The 19,303-nt window shown below is 36.5% G+C and overlaps 1 protein-coding gene across 6 annotated transcripts in view; it reads right to left on the reverse strand.

Annotated features, from left to right (window-relative positions):
• Positions 1 to 19,303, reverse strand: part of SYNE2 (spectrin repeat containing nuclear envelope protein 2) — a 328,786-nt gene that overhangs the window by 220,848 nt on the left and 88,635 nt on the right. For all 6 annotated transcript variants that reach the window (XM_044924868.2, XM_044924865.2, XM_044924866.2 and 3 more), the window contains exons 9-16: positions 14,259 to 14,359; positions 12,488 to 12,589; positions 10,058 to 10,195; positions 3,859 to 4,023; positions 3,191 to 3,303; positions 2,188 to 2,350; positions 726 to 804; positions 269 to 456 (exon numbers count right to left, since the gene is read on the reverse strand). In XM_044924868.2, coding sequence (XP_044780803.2) covers positions 269 to 456; positions 726 to 804; positions 2,188 to 2,350; positions 3,191 to 3,303; positions 3,859 to 4,023; positions 10,058 to 10,195; positions 12,488 to 12,589; positions 14,259 to 14,359 — 1,049 coding nt within the window. The remainder of the gene's footprint in view (positions 1 to 268; positions 457 to 725; positions 805 to 2,187; positions 2,351 to 3,190; positions 3,304 to 3,858; positions 4,024 to 10,057; positions 10,196 to 12,487; positions 12,590 to 14,258; positions 14,360 to 19,303) is intronic.

Below are 19,303 nucleotides of genomic sequence, written 5' to 3' on the forward strand. Positions count from 1 at the left end.
AATATATCTTCCAAATGCTATACTGTGTATGTGGATTATACCTCAATAAAATTCTGTGTGTGTATATAAAACCTACAATGAGGAGGAAAATTCCTTTTAGCTATTATAGGAGAAAGAACCTAAACTCTTTCCAATACTTTGGAGAATTTTTCCAACAATTGTTTACTCATTCCTGGTCTCTCGTTTTTGGATTGAAAATGAGGGTATCCAAACAAAATGAAAAAAAAAAAAAGTTAAAATTAAGCAAATGCCATAAGACTGAAAATACCTCTTTCTTCTGTTCCTTCTTTGTCTCCTCAAAACAAGCCTTTAGTAAACGAAGGTTTTCCACATAAGTAGCCCAACATGCCAGAACTTTTTGTAGAGTGGACTTCACATTAAGTATATTTTCTCTATACATGGAAAAATGATATTTCACCATCGTATATTGTTTACTAATATTTGGATATTCTCCAGCTATAATGTTAACAAAACAAGAGAGCAATTTTAAAAAACAGTTTTTCATTAAGAAAATAATACTGCTAAGAAAAATATTTGCATACTAATTGACAGTGGTGAAATAAAGATGTATACTAACAGTATTAACAGTGAATGCAAGAATTTTCCAAAACATACATATATGTAAAACCAATTCCTAAAGCATTAAGATACATAAGGAAAGTGAAACAAATGAAATGTTATTTTTAAGTGATGGTCATTCCATCAAAAAGAAAATACAGCTTTACCCAAGTTGTTATGAATTTCTTCACATTTTTGAAACGAAGTTTCAAGTTGAGCTAGGAAGTCTTTTTCTTCAATAAATTTCTGGAGGGGTGGAAATGAAAATAAAACATATTGACAATTTTTTTTAATGTGTCAAGAAATCCAGACAGAGACATAAACATTGATGAAGCGCTTAGGCACCAAAATTTCTTTACAGTAATTAATACTACATATTTGGGTAAGTAGTTCATGAAGAAAGATAGTTAAGGTCAAAGAAACATACATATGAGTATTAGCAATATACAAGTATGAGACCTGACAAAGTTTATCTTAATGGAGTGATACAGTTCTACCTTGGTTTTTCTCATGTCTTTATTAATATTGAATAATTTTTATTAGGTATGTTGAACATGATATAAATAGATACAATCTATCATCTACCAAAGACCCTTGAGAAATACCATTATCCAAGTTATTATGTGTCTTAAGCAAGCAAAATCTTCCATGGAAGAACAGGCAATTAAAAACTCATTTATTATACACTTATGTGGCAAAAGTATGACTATTTAAATGGAAAAATGAAAAATCAAAGTAGGAAAAATAAGTTAAAATATTCAAAATCTAATTTAGAATGATGATTCCTATTCAGGATTGTACAGTGTTTAAATCATAAACTGTAAATAAATATTTCATCATGTTTTTCCAATTTTTCCACTGAAGTTTATAATCTTAGATTTTTCTTTTTGGCCCTCATTCCAAAAATGGAGAAACAGGGAACGCACTGGTGGTCCAGTGGTTAGGATGTGGCACTTTCATTGCCGTGGCCCCAGGATCCACGGTTGGAGAACTAAGACACTGCAAGCCACACAACATGGTCAAAAAATAAAAACAGAGATACAGGAAGAAGGGTAATAAGGCCTAACTATAGAAATGACATTGCTAGGATGCTTTAGTTTTAATTTACCATATAAACACATATATTTAAATCATTTGCAAAAATTTTTCCTACAAATTGTAAGAGCTAAACCCCTCCCCCAGAAAAACCTCCAAGACAGAATATACTGTTTTGCCCATTCTTTAAACTTGAAAGGCTAAGATTAAAATGTTCTAAGAAAAATTTAATTTTTGAATAGAACCATATATCAGAGTGGGGAAAGATATTAAGCAAGATATCCAGTAGGTGGAAATAGGAATTTTTTTTAAAGGAAGTAACATTGAAACTTTCTCTAACTATTTTGTAACTTAGCCTGGTTAACTCAGTTTCCTCTGTTGTGCTAAATAATGTTATTGTCTCCTTTTTACTCTTCTCGATGTCTGTTATTTGACTACCTATAATCTTTTTCTCTAGGTAATATTTAAGCTACCGAAAGCTACCAAGAAAACTCATCTCAAAACCTGAAAAGTTAAGGGATATTGTGCTCAGGAAATATGCAAACCCAGAATCATGGAGAACAGTTGTCTAAGACATGAAATAAAGTAGCTTACATGCCAGTCTTCCAGCAATAATTCCACAGATTCTTTGCTCCCGTATTTGATGTTCCAAACAAGCAATTTTGATTTCACCTCCTCTAGCAAACCAAGAACTGAGCACACATAGTAATGAAATTCTAAACGTGGAATGACTTTTTTCCCCGAAATGTTGTTGATTCTGGAAGATAGTGCAGGTTTTAGAATTTAATTTAATACGATTGGCCAAATGTGAAAAATCTGTTTGGCATTTTAAAAAATACTGGGGCTTTAACATTTTCTTTTAATCACATGGAACTCAGATGCATCCTCACCTCTTTTTTTTTTTAAGTAAAACAAACATTGTGATGAGATATAAACCAGCTATTTCTAAGATAAAAATACCCAACAGAATTATGTTCTGAAGAAATTATTCCCCTATTGAGAAATTCTATGATAAAATATTAATCTCTAAAACATTTTACTGAATTTGAAAACTTCCATATAAGAATACAACTATAATTTCCACATTTACATATTAACAGATTTCATTATTAAAGGCAATACCTTAATATCATTCTTTGAATAATGAGAAAAGAGAAGATGATGTGGACAAACACCAATTAAATAATCTTTAGTTTATAGTTTTTTGGAGTTTATTAAGTGCTCTCATATACTTCCTCCCATTTCACCTAGTATTCCTTGTGAGACATGAACAGAGTGATTACCATTACTCTATATTTACAAATGAGAAAATGTGCAGAAAGACATAATAACTTGACCAAAACCAAGATAAAGAGCTCAGTTTCTGCCTCTAACTCCAGAACTTTTTCTACCACCATATCCTCCCAGGAAATAAAAGAGGAAGTATGTTAGCATGATATCATGCTACTATTACATAAAACACGAAGGAATTGTTATCAAGAGCTAAAGACTAATTGTCAAAAATTATCTACAAATCTGTATTTCCTGCTGCCTGCAGCACCATGTTAGTGTTCATACACGAAGATGTCAGCAGTGGTGAAAGGATGGTGGTACAAACCGTCTTTTCATTTCCTCCAATTTTTCAGGGGCTACCAAAGGCAAATGGTTTTCATCTCTGTTTTCAAATGCCAGGAGAGTATTCAAATGGCAGTCAAATTTATCCATCAGACTCTGAAAAGAAATTCAGTATAACATGATCCACATTTATTGTCAAACTCTGTAACCAAGGGTTTGTTAACCTCATTTGCTCTGTGCACGCATTGCATCTTTTTTAAAAGAAATTCTAAAGCCTTTACATTTTCAACTAAAATGTTGTGAGTAAATATTTCCATCATAGATGTTCTAAACTAGAACATTTTACAGAGAGGCAGACTGTGGTTTCTCTGGTAAAAGCATTATCAAATTCTTTTGTTTTCAGATGTATTTTCCATTCAATTGTGGGCTCAAATGCTATAAATCTCACCTATTAAATTCTTTCATATCATTTTAGTGAGAACCCAATCTCCCATGTTTTAAAACAGTCTCCCCTCTCCTTTTTGGGCAGACTTTACAGTTGCTTTAGAACTTACTGGACAAATCGTTTTGGGTCCCAAAAATCTCCAGGGGAATCACCTAAACCATCCTCAAATACCCACTATATTTCCTTCCCTTTCTTCTAGGAGAAAAGTCTTCCTCAAGAACAGTTCTAACAAAATATAGATTTTTCCTTGTTTCTTCTTTGCCAACCTGGAATAAAGTAATTTTCTCTTGTGTTAGAGCCATGGCTTCATTGTAATCCTGGGAGACTGACAAATCTCCATCTATAAGCTTCTCTATCTCCTGGAGCCAAGTTTCTATTTGATAAAGGGGTGAAGGCAAGACACGATTCAACTCTGTTTGCCACACATTAATCTGAAAAAAAAAAAAGAAAAGATGTTCTTCAGTAGACACTTTTCTAGTTTATTTGTTCACATACAGTATGCTTAATCCGCTAAAGAATTATTTTAAAACAACCCTTTAAACACAATACTTTAATTCTGATATGTTAGTCAAGGAAATACTGATCAATAGGTATATTTCTAAGTATCATTGGCTAGCTGCTGATCGAGAAGATAATTTGTTCAAAAGCTTCAGAAGAGGGTGCAAGAATGAAAACAAATGTTTTGATCAACCCACAATCAGTTATAAGAAGGGAATCAGAAATAGTTACAGCATGGGGGTAAAAAGTTAGTTTTAAATAGTTACAAAGTTAGTTGTAAATAGTTACAAAGTGGGGGTAGACTACTGTACTGAATGATCATTTGAAATCCTATAATCCCCTGCCTTCTCAGACATTACATCTACAGCTAGCAAGCAGATGTATAGGTTATTTTCCTCACTAGCCCCAATCATCTATTTATATTAGATATCTCTGCCACATCTCCTGATTATTTGTCCTTCACCAAAGCCCCTGCCCCTCAATCCCACTGCCTTCTCCTTCCTCAGTCTTCCCACCACTCCTGACATGTGTGAGTCACACACATGCCAACCACCTATTGCCCCAAGCCCTGATTACCTTCTCAGGTCTTTGCTTTTTCTGCCCCTTCCACCTGAATTTTCTCCCTGCTGAGGAACCACCAAAACTCACTCACACATTCATACATTCGCTCATTGAGCCAATTAGAGGTACATGAATGGCAACGTGGAGGTGGCTTAAATATATGTGTGCTCAAAACTGAAAGAAGCAGAGTAACATATAATACCAATTCATACAACTTAATACATGGTTACGTAAATACATTACTGCATTTTGAAAGAACATATAAACGAAAAGATACATACTAGGCACATCACAATGGTGGCCTAAGGAAAAAGAAGAATCGAAGGAGGGTATGAGGATAAAAGCAAATAAACACACAATTTGTGTGTGTCAGTTGCTCAGTCATGTCTGACTTTTTGCAACCCCATGGACTGTAGCCTTAATAAGTGAATAAAAATAGGAGTAGGATCTTGTCCAGATTCATGTGTCATGAAGACAAGAGTAAGTTTAGCGCAACTGTCCACACATCTGAGGGTCAACCAGATAAAGAGCAGCCACAGCTCCTGCCAGACCCACCTAGTGGGGGAAACAAACAAGTTCATGGTTACAGTAATGTGTGAAGACGTGAAGTGAATGCTGCTTAGTCATGTCTGGCTCTTTGCAGCCCCATGAACTATAGCCTGTCAGGCTCCTCTGTCCATGAATTCTCCCGGCAAGCACTGGAGGAGGTAGCCAAGCCCTCCTCCAGGGGATCTTCCTGACCCAGGGATCGAACCTGGGTCTCCTGCATTGCAGCCAGATTCTTCACCATTCGAGCCACCAGGGAAGCCCATAGTAAAGTGTGGTCAGCAGCATAACAGAGCAAAGGGCTGGGGAGGACCCCACACTGATGATGAAAGCGTAAGTTTTAAATCTCTACTCTCTCTTTTATCACAGTTCTACTAAATAAATTGTCACTAATTCTTAGAGTTATGTTGCTTTTATAGGTAAGAATAGGCAAAAATTAGGTTACTTTTTAAGAATAGGGTTCTTTAAATCATAATTAACTCATTGAAAAACATTTATTGGTTGCCCACTATATACAAGGCAAGTATTAAAAAAAAAAAAAAACCATTAAATCCACAACTCAAATACAAATATGTAAAATGAGAACAAAGCTAGGCTCTTTTAAGGCAGTCAAATGGCACTATTCATAAACTAAAAGCATGGAATTTTCTGCATTTTGGTTTGCTTTTTTTTTTTAACATTATTGAGGTATAACTGATAACACTGTAAGATATTTAAAGTGTACATGATGGTGATTTGATACACATTTACATTGTAAAAGGAGTCTCACCATCTAGTTAATCAACATTCATCATTTCACATATTTATCTCTTTTGGCAAGAACATTTACGTTTTACTCTCTTAGCAAATTTCAGTGATATAATACAGTGTTAACAACTATAGTCACCAAGTTTTACATTATCTCTTCAGACCTGAATCATCTTATAGCTAAAGTACCCTTTAACCAACTTCTCCCTATTTCCTACCACCTCAGTCCTGGACAACCACTTTTCTATTCTCTGTTCCTATGACTTTCATTTTCTTTTCTTGGCCTTGTCATGCTGCTTGCAAGATCTCAGTTTCCAGGAATTGAACCCAGGCCACAGCAATGCAAGCCCAGAATCCTAACCACTAAGCAATCCGGGAACTTCTAAGTTTGACTTTTTAAATAAAGATTCCGCATATATGGGATGCTATGCAAGTTTATTTTCTCAAAACGCATGTAGCAAAAGAGAGCTTTACAATCCTAAATCACTAATTATATGTTGTGAAGCCTCCAGGTGGAAAAAAATGAAAAAGAGATTCTCATTATTATGAATTTTAATATAAAGAAGCTAGGATGTACTTTTATTATATATATATGTGTGATTTATTATTATTAGCATTTCCCCCAAAATAAACAAAAAACAGAAAACTGGCAAACAACTGAGCAAAAGCTGAGCTAAGAATGATACCTCTAACTCAGCTATTATTCTTTTCGCAACTGAAAGAAAGCTGTATGTTTATTTATTTTTAATTGGAGGATAATTGCTTTACAATGTTGTGTTGGCTTCTGCCATAGATCAACATGAATCTGCCTCGGGTATATGTATGTCCCCTTCCTCTTGAACGTCTGTCCCTCCTCCCAGCCCCCAAGGTTGTCACAGAGCACAGGGTTGAATTCCGTACATGCTTTGAAAGAAGACAAACGTGAGTTTTCTGACTGTGAGCTGTACGCTATGCAGCAGTAGGAAGAGGAACGATAGAAGGCAATATTTACCTTTCATTCTCCTTCCACTGTTAACATAGAAAACTAGTTCTAGGCTTTCTTTCTCAGTGTTGGAAATTACTTTTGAATTTGGATGAAAATTTATATAAGATCTTGCCAGGTCAAAATAACACAATGTGGCTATTTCCTATAGCAGGCTTAAAATGAAACCATTTATCAAGATACTTTGAGATATCTGTGTCCTCAACTAATTGAACCAGAAACTGGATGGTATTCACTGTTATACATATGATAACTTTAAAATTAATGTTTCATTATGTAACACCAAGAAAATGAGTGGCAGTCTGCCTAAGGATTGGATTTTCAAGCTACCATCAATTTGTAGCACTTGCTTTTGTAAAATAGTTCTTTTAATGATTTTTCTCATTATTTTGGGTGATTTTTCCAAATCATAGGCAGCAAAATGAGGCCAGATCTCAGTGGCCTGGAACAGCCTGAACTATACAGACAGCATCTTCTTCCTCTCCTGTCTTGTGGAGGATTTGTAACAGAGTTCCTGCCCTTCACAGGGATCAGAGTTGTCAGAGCTGTGATCAGAACAGGAGCTGATAACGCAAGGAGCACTGCCACTTTATGGGAAGATTTCTGGAGCTGCACTGGTCCTTCAAAATTAGGGACTCAGAAAGTGTGGCTCTTTTTAAGCCACTGAGCTAGTGTTGAACACATTTCACAGACAGTGTGATAAATGTATTCTGAAAACAGGCTGTCACTCCGGGTGGTCAAGAGTCTTGAGCAGGGATTGGCAAACTTTTTCAGGGCCAAAGAGTATTTGTGATGCATAATCTCTGTTGTAACTCTGTAAATTCACTAAAAGTCAATTAGCCATTTAAGATGAGCAGATTCTATGGCATATAAATCATACCTCAACAAAACTGTTTAGAAAGAATGAAGACAGGACTTTGCTGGTGGTCCCAGTGGTTAAGAATCCACCTTCCAGTGCAAGAGATATGAGTTCAATCCCTGGATGGGGAACTAAGATCCCACATGTCATTGAGCAACTAAGCCTTTGCACCACAACAAGGGAAGCCCCCAGGCACTACAACTAGAGAGAAGTCTGCATGCTGCAATGAAGAGCTTGTACACTGCAATAACGACCAGGGAAGCCAAAATAAAAAAAGAAGACCTGCAATACAAGGTAAGTTAAAAGAAGTTTTCAAGCTGAAAAGAAGTGAGTTCAGAAACTCAAATCTCTAGGAAAGAACAAAGAACAATGGAAATGTAAATAGTTATATAAATATTAAAAACTGATTTTCCCCTTAATTTATTTAAAACACATGACTGTTTTGAATGAAAATTTATAATATGGTCTTGGGAACTTTAAAACATAGGTGTGTGTCATACATATATTTATATATAAAGCAACCAGTCATAAAAAGTGAGAGATTTGATTGCAAGACTTCTACATGTTGTAAGAAGTTGTACAACTTAGAATTTTACAACTTTTAAGTAGATGGCAAAAATTTTATAATGTATATTGTAATCACAGTAAAAATACAATATGAGGTAGAGTTAAAAAGCCAATAGCTAAATTAAAATGGGATTTAATATGTTAAAAATTAACACAATCTAAAACGAGGCAAGAAAAGAAAGAATAGAGATACCGAAAACAGAGGTGTGTGTACTTAGTCGCTCAGTCATGTCTGACTCTTTGCGACCTCATGGACTGTAGCCCACCAGGTTCCTCGGTCTGTGGGATATTCCAGGCAAGAATACTGGAGTGGGCTGCCATGCCCTCCTCCAGGGGATCTTGGAGGAGGGATTGAACCCAGGTCTCCTGCATTGCAGGCATATTCTTTACCATCTGAGCCACCAGGGAAGCCCTCCCAAAAAACAGAGGGGATAAACATTTAAAAAGGGCTTCCCAGGTGGCACTAGTTAGTGGTAAAGAACCCGCCTGCCAATGCAGGAGATGTAAGAGACACAAGTTCAATCTCTGGGTCAGGAAGATCCCCTGGAAAAGGGCATGGCAACCCACTCCAGTATTCTTGATTAGAGAATTGCATGGACAGGGGAGCCTGGCCAGCTACAGTTGATGGGGTCACAAAGAATTGGATATGACTGAAGCAACTTAGCATGTACACAAACATAAAAAAACATAAGATGATAAACCTACACTGAACCATATCAATAATTACATTAAATATTGTCTAAACACTTGAGTGGAAAAGCAGATGTTGTCAGAGTGGATAATGAAGCAAGATCCAATTATATGCTATCTATGAGATGCCCTTTAAACATAAAGACTCAAATAGGTTGAAAATAAATGAAGGGAAAAGATGTGCCATACAGTCAGCAAAGGAAGAATGCAATGATCATATTGATATCAGATTAAGTAAGCATCTAGAAAAACAGTCTTACCAGAGATAAACATTAATATTTCATAGTGGTAAAAGTGTTGATTCAGGAAGACATAACAGTCATAAATGTACATATTTAATAACAAAGCCTTAAAATACATGACACAAAATTTGACTAAATTAAAGGAAGGATTGCTACAGATTTTAATAATCCTCTCTCAGAAACTGATAGAATGAATATCTGGACAAAATGTCAGTCAAAGCATAGACAATCTGAATACTACCAACCACCTTGTCCTAGCTGATATTTACAGAATGCTATATCAGATGACTACAGAATACATGTTCTTCCATATATACCATATGGTATATACCATAACACATGAGTCAATAAATTTTAAATGACTGAAATCATACAGATATATCCAGACACACATACACAGGTTTATCACTACACTTTCTCTCTGGGTTTGTCCCTACCCACTTGAAGCATCTATTGATATTGACACATGGTACTGTCCCAAAGCAGACAGGAGGCTGCAGGTCAATACTGATAGAATAAGGATTCCGATTGCAAGAACTGATGGCAGATACAAAAACTCTGGATAAGCCTGAAATTTCTCTCAAGAGAATGTTATAAGTTCCTATTTATAACCACCACTACTCAAACGAGATCATGGAGAAAATACAGTAACATTCTCACAACTCTCTGTTGAAGCATCTACCCTGTCTTTTACAGAATTCCTCATGGAAGTCTAAAGCTCTGATCCAACAAGCTGCCCCACAAAAACGTTCTAATCAGCATAACACAGTAACCTGGTAGTTGAGACCATCCCAGGCTTCTCTCAACTGCAACTGATCCTTATTCAGGTCATCTACATTCCTTTTTATTGTCAGGACATCCAAAAAGCGTTCTTTTTCTTTGTTGAATGACTCCAAAAAGGACAGCAGGCTCTACAATTAGAAGAGTAAAGACAAATGTTTAAACCAGCTTATAAAATGTAATTTGCTGTTTGAAGGTCTATAGCTGTAGATTATATTTAAATTTTTCACTTAGAAAAAACTAAAATTCCCTACATCTAGGATCCTCTCACCAATCCATTTTCTTTCTTCAGTGCCCTCACGATCTGGGCACCCTTATAGTGACATAAGTCACAGCTTTTGCCTCTACTGGACTAAGGCAGCAAGGCCACTCAGCTCTAGAGGACACGTCGTAGTAACCCATGAAAAATGTAAGTTTCTCCTCCCTAAATAGGTGTTCACAACAAAAAAAGAATGAGTGGAAATAAGAATTAAATGACAGCAGTCAAGTATAAATGGTTTTTGAAGTGTCCATGATTTACTGAGCTCCAGTCAATTCTTCCCAAGTCATTTTATACGGATTTCAGAAAATACTGTGTCTTTTGGACTCTATGGGGGGGGTGGGGGATGATTTGGGAGAATGGCATTAAAACATGTATAATATCATATAAGAAATGAATCGCCAGTCCAGGTTCGATACAGGATACAGGAAGCTTGGGGCTGGTGCACTGGGATGACCCAGAGGGATGGTATGGAGAGGGAGGTGGGAGGGGGGTTCAGGATGGGAACACATGTACACCCGTGGCGGATGCATGTTGATGTATGGCAAAACCAATACAATATTGTAAAGTAAAAAATAATAATAATAATAATTTTAAAAATAAATAAATAAATAAAAAGAAAGAAAAAAAATACTGTGTCTTTGCCCTCAAAAACTTAATAAATAAATCTTTTCTTGGCATGTATTTGTGTGAAATACTGGTATTTGAGTCATCAACTGCATAAATACTATTCAAAAGATTACCCATAAATTTTGGCCATGTTTCTAATTAAATTTTGTGTTCAAACTGAGGGATAATTAAATTCTTTCTAAAAATAACCTCACATAGTCTTTCATTTAGGAAGCCTGAATTTGTGGAACTTTAGTAAATCAAAGAGAGAGCAAGATACTTTCTGTGGACACTGAGCACCTTGTTGAAAAAACTCTAAGGGCAGAGCTCAGAGGCAAGAAGCACAAGGGGCCCACGCAGTTTAGACAGAAGGAAGATGAGATCCCTTCCTTTGGTGGTGGCTCCAAACCAAAAAGAAAGGGGAGGCCAGCAAGTCACACAACCCACAGAAAGGCTGGACTGGATTCATCCAACTCCCTCCCTTAACCAATGTGGGGATAAAGACCTAGAGGTGCTCATGCTGGGTAGACCCATGAGAGTTTCCTTTTTAGGATGCTGACCAGGTGGGGAGCACAGTCTGCATAGACTGCATTCTGAGAAATAGATCTGTGGGCCTTCATGTTGGCTCCTGTTAAGTCTCTTTCAAGACGGCACAGGGAATAATTGCTTACCCTGGAGAAGCATCAGGACACCAAGAGAGCTACAGCTTTAAAGCTAGACTTTATTCAAATCCCACCTCTACCTTATAGTATCTATGTAACTTTAGATAAATCCCTTGGTCCTCCTAAGTCTTATCTTCATCTGTAAAATGGAAATAACAATATCATACTCTGCAAGATGTTATAACATGTAAAATACTTATCAGCAAGGTGCCTGATATGTAGCAAATGTTCAATATATGGTGATAATATCAGTTATTACTCCCCAAAGGACATGCTGGCTGAAACCCCGCACTGTACTTCCGGGATGGCTCCATTTCTGATTTCCTAATCTTTTTTTTCCTTCAAATTCTTTCTGAAAAGCATATTTCTGCTCTAGACCAGGGATTGGAAAACATGTAGTGTAAGAGGCAAGATAGCAAACATCTTCGGCTTTGTGTCCTGGGCCATATGGTCTCTGCTGTTACTATTCAACAATGTGATGAGAATGAGGTCACAAACCATACTTTAATGGACATGGCTCATATACAATGTATATTATAATATAATATATTCAATAACAGTGTGTTCATAAAAAAGGTGGTGGGGTCAAGAGACCAGTTTGCGATTTCCACAGTGAAACCTTACTACTCAAAGTTCTCTAAGGATCAGTAGAATCAGCACCATCTAGGAACTTGTGAGAAATGCAGAGTCTGAGGCCCCATCCCAGGACTACTGATTTAGAACCGGTACTTTAACAAGATTTCCCAGAGGCTCTGTCCCTAGACCTCAGCATTAAAACTTGGGAGTTCATTTGGTATTTAAATAATTAGCTCCGAAAGATTTTTTTTCTAAAAACATCCTACTCTTCCCTAACAGTAACCCACAAAAAAATTGCGGTTTAAAGTCATACTTACTTCATACGTTTTACAGTAGGTCTCATTTTCTGAATCCGTTAGCATTTTCTGTACCTTCTTCTCTTGTAGAGCTAACCAGACCATAGCATCTTTCACCTTTCCCTGTAATTCACACACACCCATACACACACATTTAAAAGTCTATCCTAAATAGACTGTGATTTTTTTAACAACAAAATTAACAACTTCAAACAGCAGTGAAATAGTGTAATCACTACACACCAGTGACTCACTTGTGTCAAAGAAGGATTTTGCTCATGTAGCACCTTAAATTTTAAAATGGATTAAAACTAGAATCTGAACAGAATGTGCTAAAAGAAAAGGGCAATCAAGCTCTTAGCTTTTGGCTTATTCACTTCCATCATTCTTCAATTTTAGAGAATGTTATTCTAAATTATTCATTTATAACAGGCATTTCAGAATTCTGCTTTCCAATAAACCCAAACATGGGTAACTCAAGAGATGTTTACATCTACTAAATAAATGACATCAAAACATATCTTGAACAATTTAAAGATGCTACAAATAACACTATTAAAGGCTTTGGTTAAGCTATCCTATGGAAATGAGCAACATTTAGATTCTCATTTAGGTGGTAAGCTTGCACACATTTAGAAGCAAAGTTTACTGCTGGGGAATAAAGCCAAAGAAATTACATCTTACTTCGTTTACTTTTTCCTTTAACCTTCGTTTACTTTTTCCTTCCTACTAAGGAAGAGTGTTTCTATATATTTTTGCATCTGATTTCATGGACAGTTGAATTTTTAATTTTAGTTTTTAATAAGAAAATTAATTAGAAAAAAGAAGCTCCTCAGCAGGTCAGAAATAAATGAAGTGCATGATAAGCCCAAGTCTCAGCTTGAGTCTCTCTTCCAGAGTCAGCAACAATCTGGCTTGGTGCCTCAAACATAACAGTTGGGAACACATCGTCCTAAATTCGTCAAACAAAATGCAGTAATACGACTGCATGCTTACAGGTCTGAGGAAGTAGTTTACATTTAGAAATAATATTGAGAAACATTTTACTAAATTCACAGCACTCATTTATCCATATAGAAGCAGGTTGTTTACTTTCAGCTCAGTGATTTTTATGAAATTTCCACTCACAATACTTTGTGTAACTAACTGAAAGTCAAAGGAAAAAACTGTAAAAATCTGATGGAAATTCAAGAGTGTCTCAACAAACAAGGATTAAGAGTGGAGCACAATGATTCCATTTACACGAAGCTAAAGAACAGGTAAACTGGAAATATGCTAAAATTAGACTCTGATGCTGGTGCACAACTTGTAAACATACTAAAACCACTGAACTGTACATTGTAAATGATTTAATTTTATGGTATGTGAACTGTATCTCAATAAAGCTGCTAAAAATTACAATAGATAAAAGTCTGGTATCTCTATTTTTAAAGCCTGCTATAAGTTGTCCTCTATAGTACCTATCTAAATGTTGTCTTAGGTAATTCAGCAAAGTTTAATAAATTACTGCTTTTAACTTTAAAAAAAATAAGCAAAACTAATCTACAGTAAAAGAAACTGGAGCGCTGGTTGCTTAGGGTAGAGGAGTAGGGACAGAGAGGCACAGTGAAACATCTGGGTAACAGAAATGTTTTACGTCATGATTAAAGTATGACATATGGTGTATGCATTTGTCAAAGCTCACTGAACTGTACAGTTAAGATCTGTGTGCAAATTATGCCTCGATGTTAACAATTAAACCATTAGTAGGGTACAACAAAAATGAGCTTGGTTTGTACTTATAAAGACATACCTGGGCTTCATCTCCAGACCCAGGTGCCTTCTTTGAATACTGCAGAAACTGTGCCACATAGGTCATGATTGACTTTTCATCAGGATTAACAACATCCACGTCTGCAAAATACACCACAGTATCAATCAGCTACAGGTGTGATTTACTGTAATACTCAAGAACAGTATTGAAATGAACATGAAATGAATCAAAGCAGTCAACCAATCATGCAATCTCTGCACACACACCCTTCCTCCAAGACTATGCAGTAGTTAAGAGTTTAGATCTAGAGTCAGATGGAGCTGGGTTGAATCCTGGCAGGAGTACATGCACAGCCTTGGTTTTCTAATAATAAAAAAGTCACTGTGCATGTTGTGTGTACAAGGACATACATAGTCAGGGAGAGTGGAAAGGAAAAGGAAAGCCTTCCTGTTTCTGGTGACTCAATGCAGAAACTCCTCCAGGAGTGTAAGAATATAGAGCAAACGGAATTCACTCCTGACACACTGGTCTCTGCACTTGTACCTAAAGAATCTCAAAGAGTATATGCTCTATAGAAGATTTGTTCAAAACAACCACAAGATTTTATTCATTCATTCATGGAACAAATACATTTACTGAGAGCCATCTATGGGCCAGTCTTTGCATTGTACTGAAATTGTCCATGGTGAAATAAATTTGGAAAATGCTGATTTACACAAATGTAAAATATTATAAATTAATTACAGGGCAGAACATCTCCAGGCCTATAATAAATTAAGTAATTTGCAAAATCAAAAGAAAAGATTGCAGTACGTTACAGGTAAAATGAACACATAATTTGGGGATGTCTTTAGCTATGTCCAGTGAAGATACTGACAAGGAAATCTATGTTTATTAATTCCATTAAACTCAATTTTAAAATATTTGCGGACAGTCAACAAATGCAGGTCACAAGCATGATATGTAAGGCTCAGACTTTGCTCATAGGGACTGTCTCCTTCCTCCATTCAGCAAGTAGATGCTAGACTCCTGAGTAGATGCTAGATGCCTTAAGACATTATTTGCCCCTCAACGAGCTTGCAGTTAGGAGAAAAACAAACAAATACAACAAATTATGCATGCTTTAGGAAACATGTTTCCCAGTGAGTGCTTTAAGTCAGCTGAGAGAAGAAGTGAAACTAATCTATATCCAAATAATAAACGTAAAGACAGTAAGCACACAAAAAGAATCAATAAAAAGGTAGGAGTGGGGTTTCAATAAAGAAAGGATCCCTAAGAGTTATTTTATCTTTTATTGGAAAAAATATAAATATCAAGAGATACATAAAATAATTATATCACCTTAACTGGATACTTTAAAATATTTTCATTGGATAAGAAGGTATGCATAGTGAATAAAAGTATTAACAAGATTGCTTTAAAAGATAATTCCCTTATTCAAATATGACTTTGGTATTTGGTCTGCATAAATAATCATGATGTACTTCACATTTTTGACCTATTATTTAAACTATATAAAATGAATTATAGGAAATCATTTATACAGTGGAAATTTGTTTTGATTAAATTGTTTATTCCTCTAGTTGCATGGCTATTTTCACATGCTAGAATAGAGAAAATAGCTAACACTAGTAATAAAGACTTAGCAAACACAAGGAGAGAAGCAGTTAAAAATCAGAAATAGGAAATAGAGCAACGCATGGGGGAAAATGAAGAAATTTTTAAAAGATAATGAAAAGTCAATAAGGCAAGACAGAAGATTAAAAAACAAAAAGAAGTAAGAAAAATAAAGGAGGGTAGAAAAAACAAAATGGGTGAAGGTCAAATAAGAAGGATTATTAACAAGCAACAAGAAATCAGACTAATAACAAACTAACATTATAGAAATACAGAACCATTAGCCTAACTTAGGAATATCACCTAATTCAACTTCTACGAAAACAACTAAGTTTCAAAAAAGTAAGAATCAGTAGCAGTGAGCATACGCAACACCCAGACCTTAGTTTCCAATACCATTCTCCAATAAAAGGAACCAGGCCTCCTTGGAGGAATGACTGATCCCAGGACCACAGTAGGAAGTACAGAAGATGAGCCTGGAGCATCTCGTAGTGCCAGAGTAAGGAACTGCCCATGAAGGGAATTTTTTCTAATTAGAGCAATAAAATAAAGTAGTACTGAGTCTACAGTGACATAAATAGTTGGATAAGTAAATAAATGGAGAAGAATAGGCAAATCTCCTGTGCAGAATTCCAAATAATTTATGTAGCCAACCTGCCCTCAAGGAGAGTGAGCATAGCTCTCCTGAGTGAGGGCTGTGCCTGGTGATTTCCCTCCAGAGAGGACAGTATGGGATGGGAGAAACAAAGAGTAACTTCACAGTGGAGAAAACTCACAACTACTACCTCAGACAGGAGATCAAGGTCAACAACAGTGCTGTCGAGCTGACAGTGTGAGAAGAAGCATAACACAAATTCCAGTAGCGAGGCATCCAGCGAAATACCTGAACAGTAATCCTCAAAGCCATCAAGTTATCAAAAACAAAACAGAAAAAGGTCTGAGAAATCATCACAGTCAAGAGGAGCTCAAGGAGATATGATGACTAGATGTAATGTATTCTGACAGGATCCTGAAGAGAAACAGGGCATTGGGGGACTACTAAGAAAAGGTGAACAGAGTTCTGCCTTTATTATCACATAACAATATTGACTCATTAATTGTAACTAGTGTACTGCACTAAGATATTAACAACAGGGAAAACAGGGTGTCCGTATACAGGAACTTATTGTACTATCTTCCCAATTTTCCTGTATATCTAACACTGTTCCTAAAAGTAAAGTATATCAAAAATTAAAAATAAATGAAGTATCAATAAATGTTGCAACATATTACAGGTGAACTTTGAACATTATGCTAATTAAAAGAAGTCAGTCACGGAACAGTTCTCCTGGGTTCCTTGCCCCGCTGCTCCCCACCCAGGCAACCTTTCCCCCAAAATTCTCTTGCTTTGTGAGCAAAATAAAATATAGAAAGCCGGCCAGGTATTTATATGATTCCATTCATGTGAAATTTCCAGAATTGGCAAATCTACAGGGACAGAAAGTAGATTAGTGGTTGCCTAGGGCTATGAGTGGAGGGGAGGCAGGGTTGACAGGGTTGGGAGGTTGCGGGAAATGGCAAGGGACTACTAATGGGCTCCCTGGGTTTATTTAGGGGGTGCCGAAAATGCTCTAAATTTGACTGTAATGATGGTTGCAAAATTTTGTGAATATACTAAAAACCATTCAATTGTAGAGTCAAATGGGTACACCATATGGTATGTGAATATATCCTAATAAGGCTATTTAAAACCAGAAAGGTTAAGTGACAAAGACATAGTCAACTCAGTCAGTGATGTGCTTATACCAGCCTGAGAGAGCTGATCGTTAAATTTTCAGCAGTTCCGTAAGTCAGTTGTTAAACACAGCATTAAAAATTAAATTATATAAATGTACAATTACATAAATCATATTAAAACAAGGGTAATAAATACTCAAAACTCATCAGTACTCAACTATTTCTTTGCAGTTTACTTATCCACACGCCTGGGACTATGCTCATAGTATCTGTAAGATAGAAATAATATGCAACTGTGCATCTTTTCCCAATGTGTTCAACAACTTCACATTGGTGGCAAGATTTATACCACAGAAAATCAGCAAATGAGGGCTTGATTTGCTGTTTCCTTGAGTGCTAAGAGCGCTGTCCTGGTGACTCAGATGGTAAAGAACCTGCCTGCAATGAGAGAGACTCAGGTTCAGTCCCTAGGTTGGGAAGATCCCCTGGAAAAGGGAATGGCTACCCACTCCAATATTCTTGCCTGGAGAACTCCATGGACAGTGGAACCTGGTAGGCTACAGTCCATAGGATCACAGTTAGACACGACTGAGAGACTAACACTTTCTGAGTGCTAAGAAAGAGATGGAGAAATTGTTAATAATGCAGGTTAATCTTAAAAGTATGTCCTGTCTATAGCTGTCAAACTGTGACTATAATAAAACTCAAATTCTTCCAGTAAAAATTCATTCACATCACTGAAGAACAAGTGAAGTTCTGACATGCCTCTTTGCTGTTCCACTTACTCATTAATGCAAAGGAAGTTATCCACCCACAATGATGTCAGAACTATACCGGTTCAGCAACTGCAACCAGAGGTTGGCTACAGATGGATATAAGAGTTTGGCAAAAATCAACAAAGGCATCTGGGGGCTATACGGAAGTTCTAAAAAAGTGCATCATATATTTTTATTTGTAAACTGTGCTGCTGCTGCTGTTAAGTCGCTTCAGTTGTGTCCGATTCTGTGCGACCCCATAGACGGCAGCCCACCAGGCTTCCCCATCCCTGGGATTCTCCAAGCAAGAACACTGGAGTGGGTTGCCATTTCCTTCTCCAATGCATGAAAGTGAAAAGTGAAAGTGAAGTCGCTCAGTCGTGTCCTTTAAACGTGTGTGTGTATATACACACACACACACACACACACACGTACACACCTGTTTCAGAGAGCCTAATATTAAACACCGACCTACCACACCCCTGTTGTTGAGCCAAGACTAGAATTTGTACCTCTTGACCTGTTAGTTCATTGTAACTTTCACCACATGCCGTTTTTATGACCTTACTGGTACTTTGTTTGTTTGTTCTAATAAATAAATAAATAAGCTTTGGATACATTATGAAGGGGCTTCCCAGGTGGAGCTCGTGGGAAAGAACCTTCCTGCCAATGCAGGAGACATAAGGTTTGATCCCTAGGTCAAGAAGATCCCCTGGAGGAGGGCATGGCAATCCAGTCCAATATTCTTGCCTGAAGAATCCCATGGACAGAGGAGCCTGGTGGGCTACGTCCATAGGGCCACAAACAGTCAGACACAACTGAAGCAACTTAGCATGCACATTAGGAAACCATGCAATCCAAAGTACAGTGCTTTTCCAGAACTGAATTTTTTAAATCTTAATTTCATGAAGTTAAATATAACCTGATACTTATCTCTTTGAGTATAGCCAGTATTTAGGATTTTGCTACTGTTGTTAACAATCCAACAAAACTGAG

The sequence above is a fragment of the Bubalus bubalis genome, chromosome 11, assembly GCF_019923935.1.
Source record: "Bubalus bubalis isolate 160015118507 breed Murrah chromosome 11, NDDB_SH_1, whole genome shotgun sequence".
NCBI classification, from domain to species: domain Eukaryota; kingdom Metazoa; phylum Chordata; class Mammalia; order Artiodactyla; family Bovidae; genus Bubalus; species Bubalus bubalis.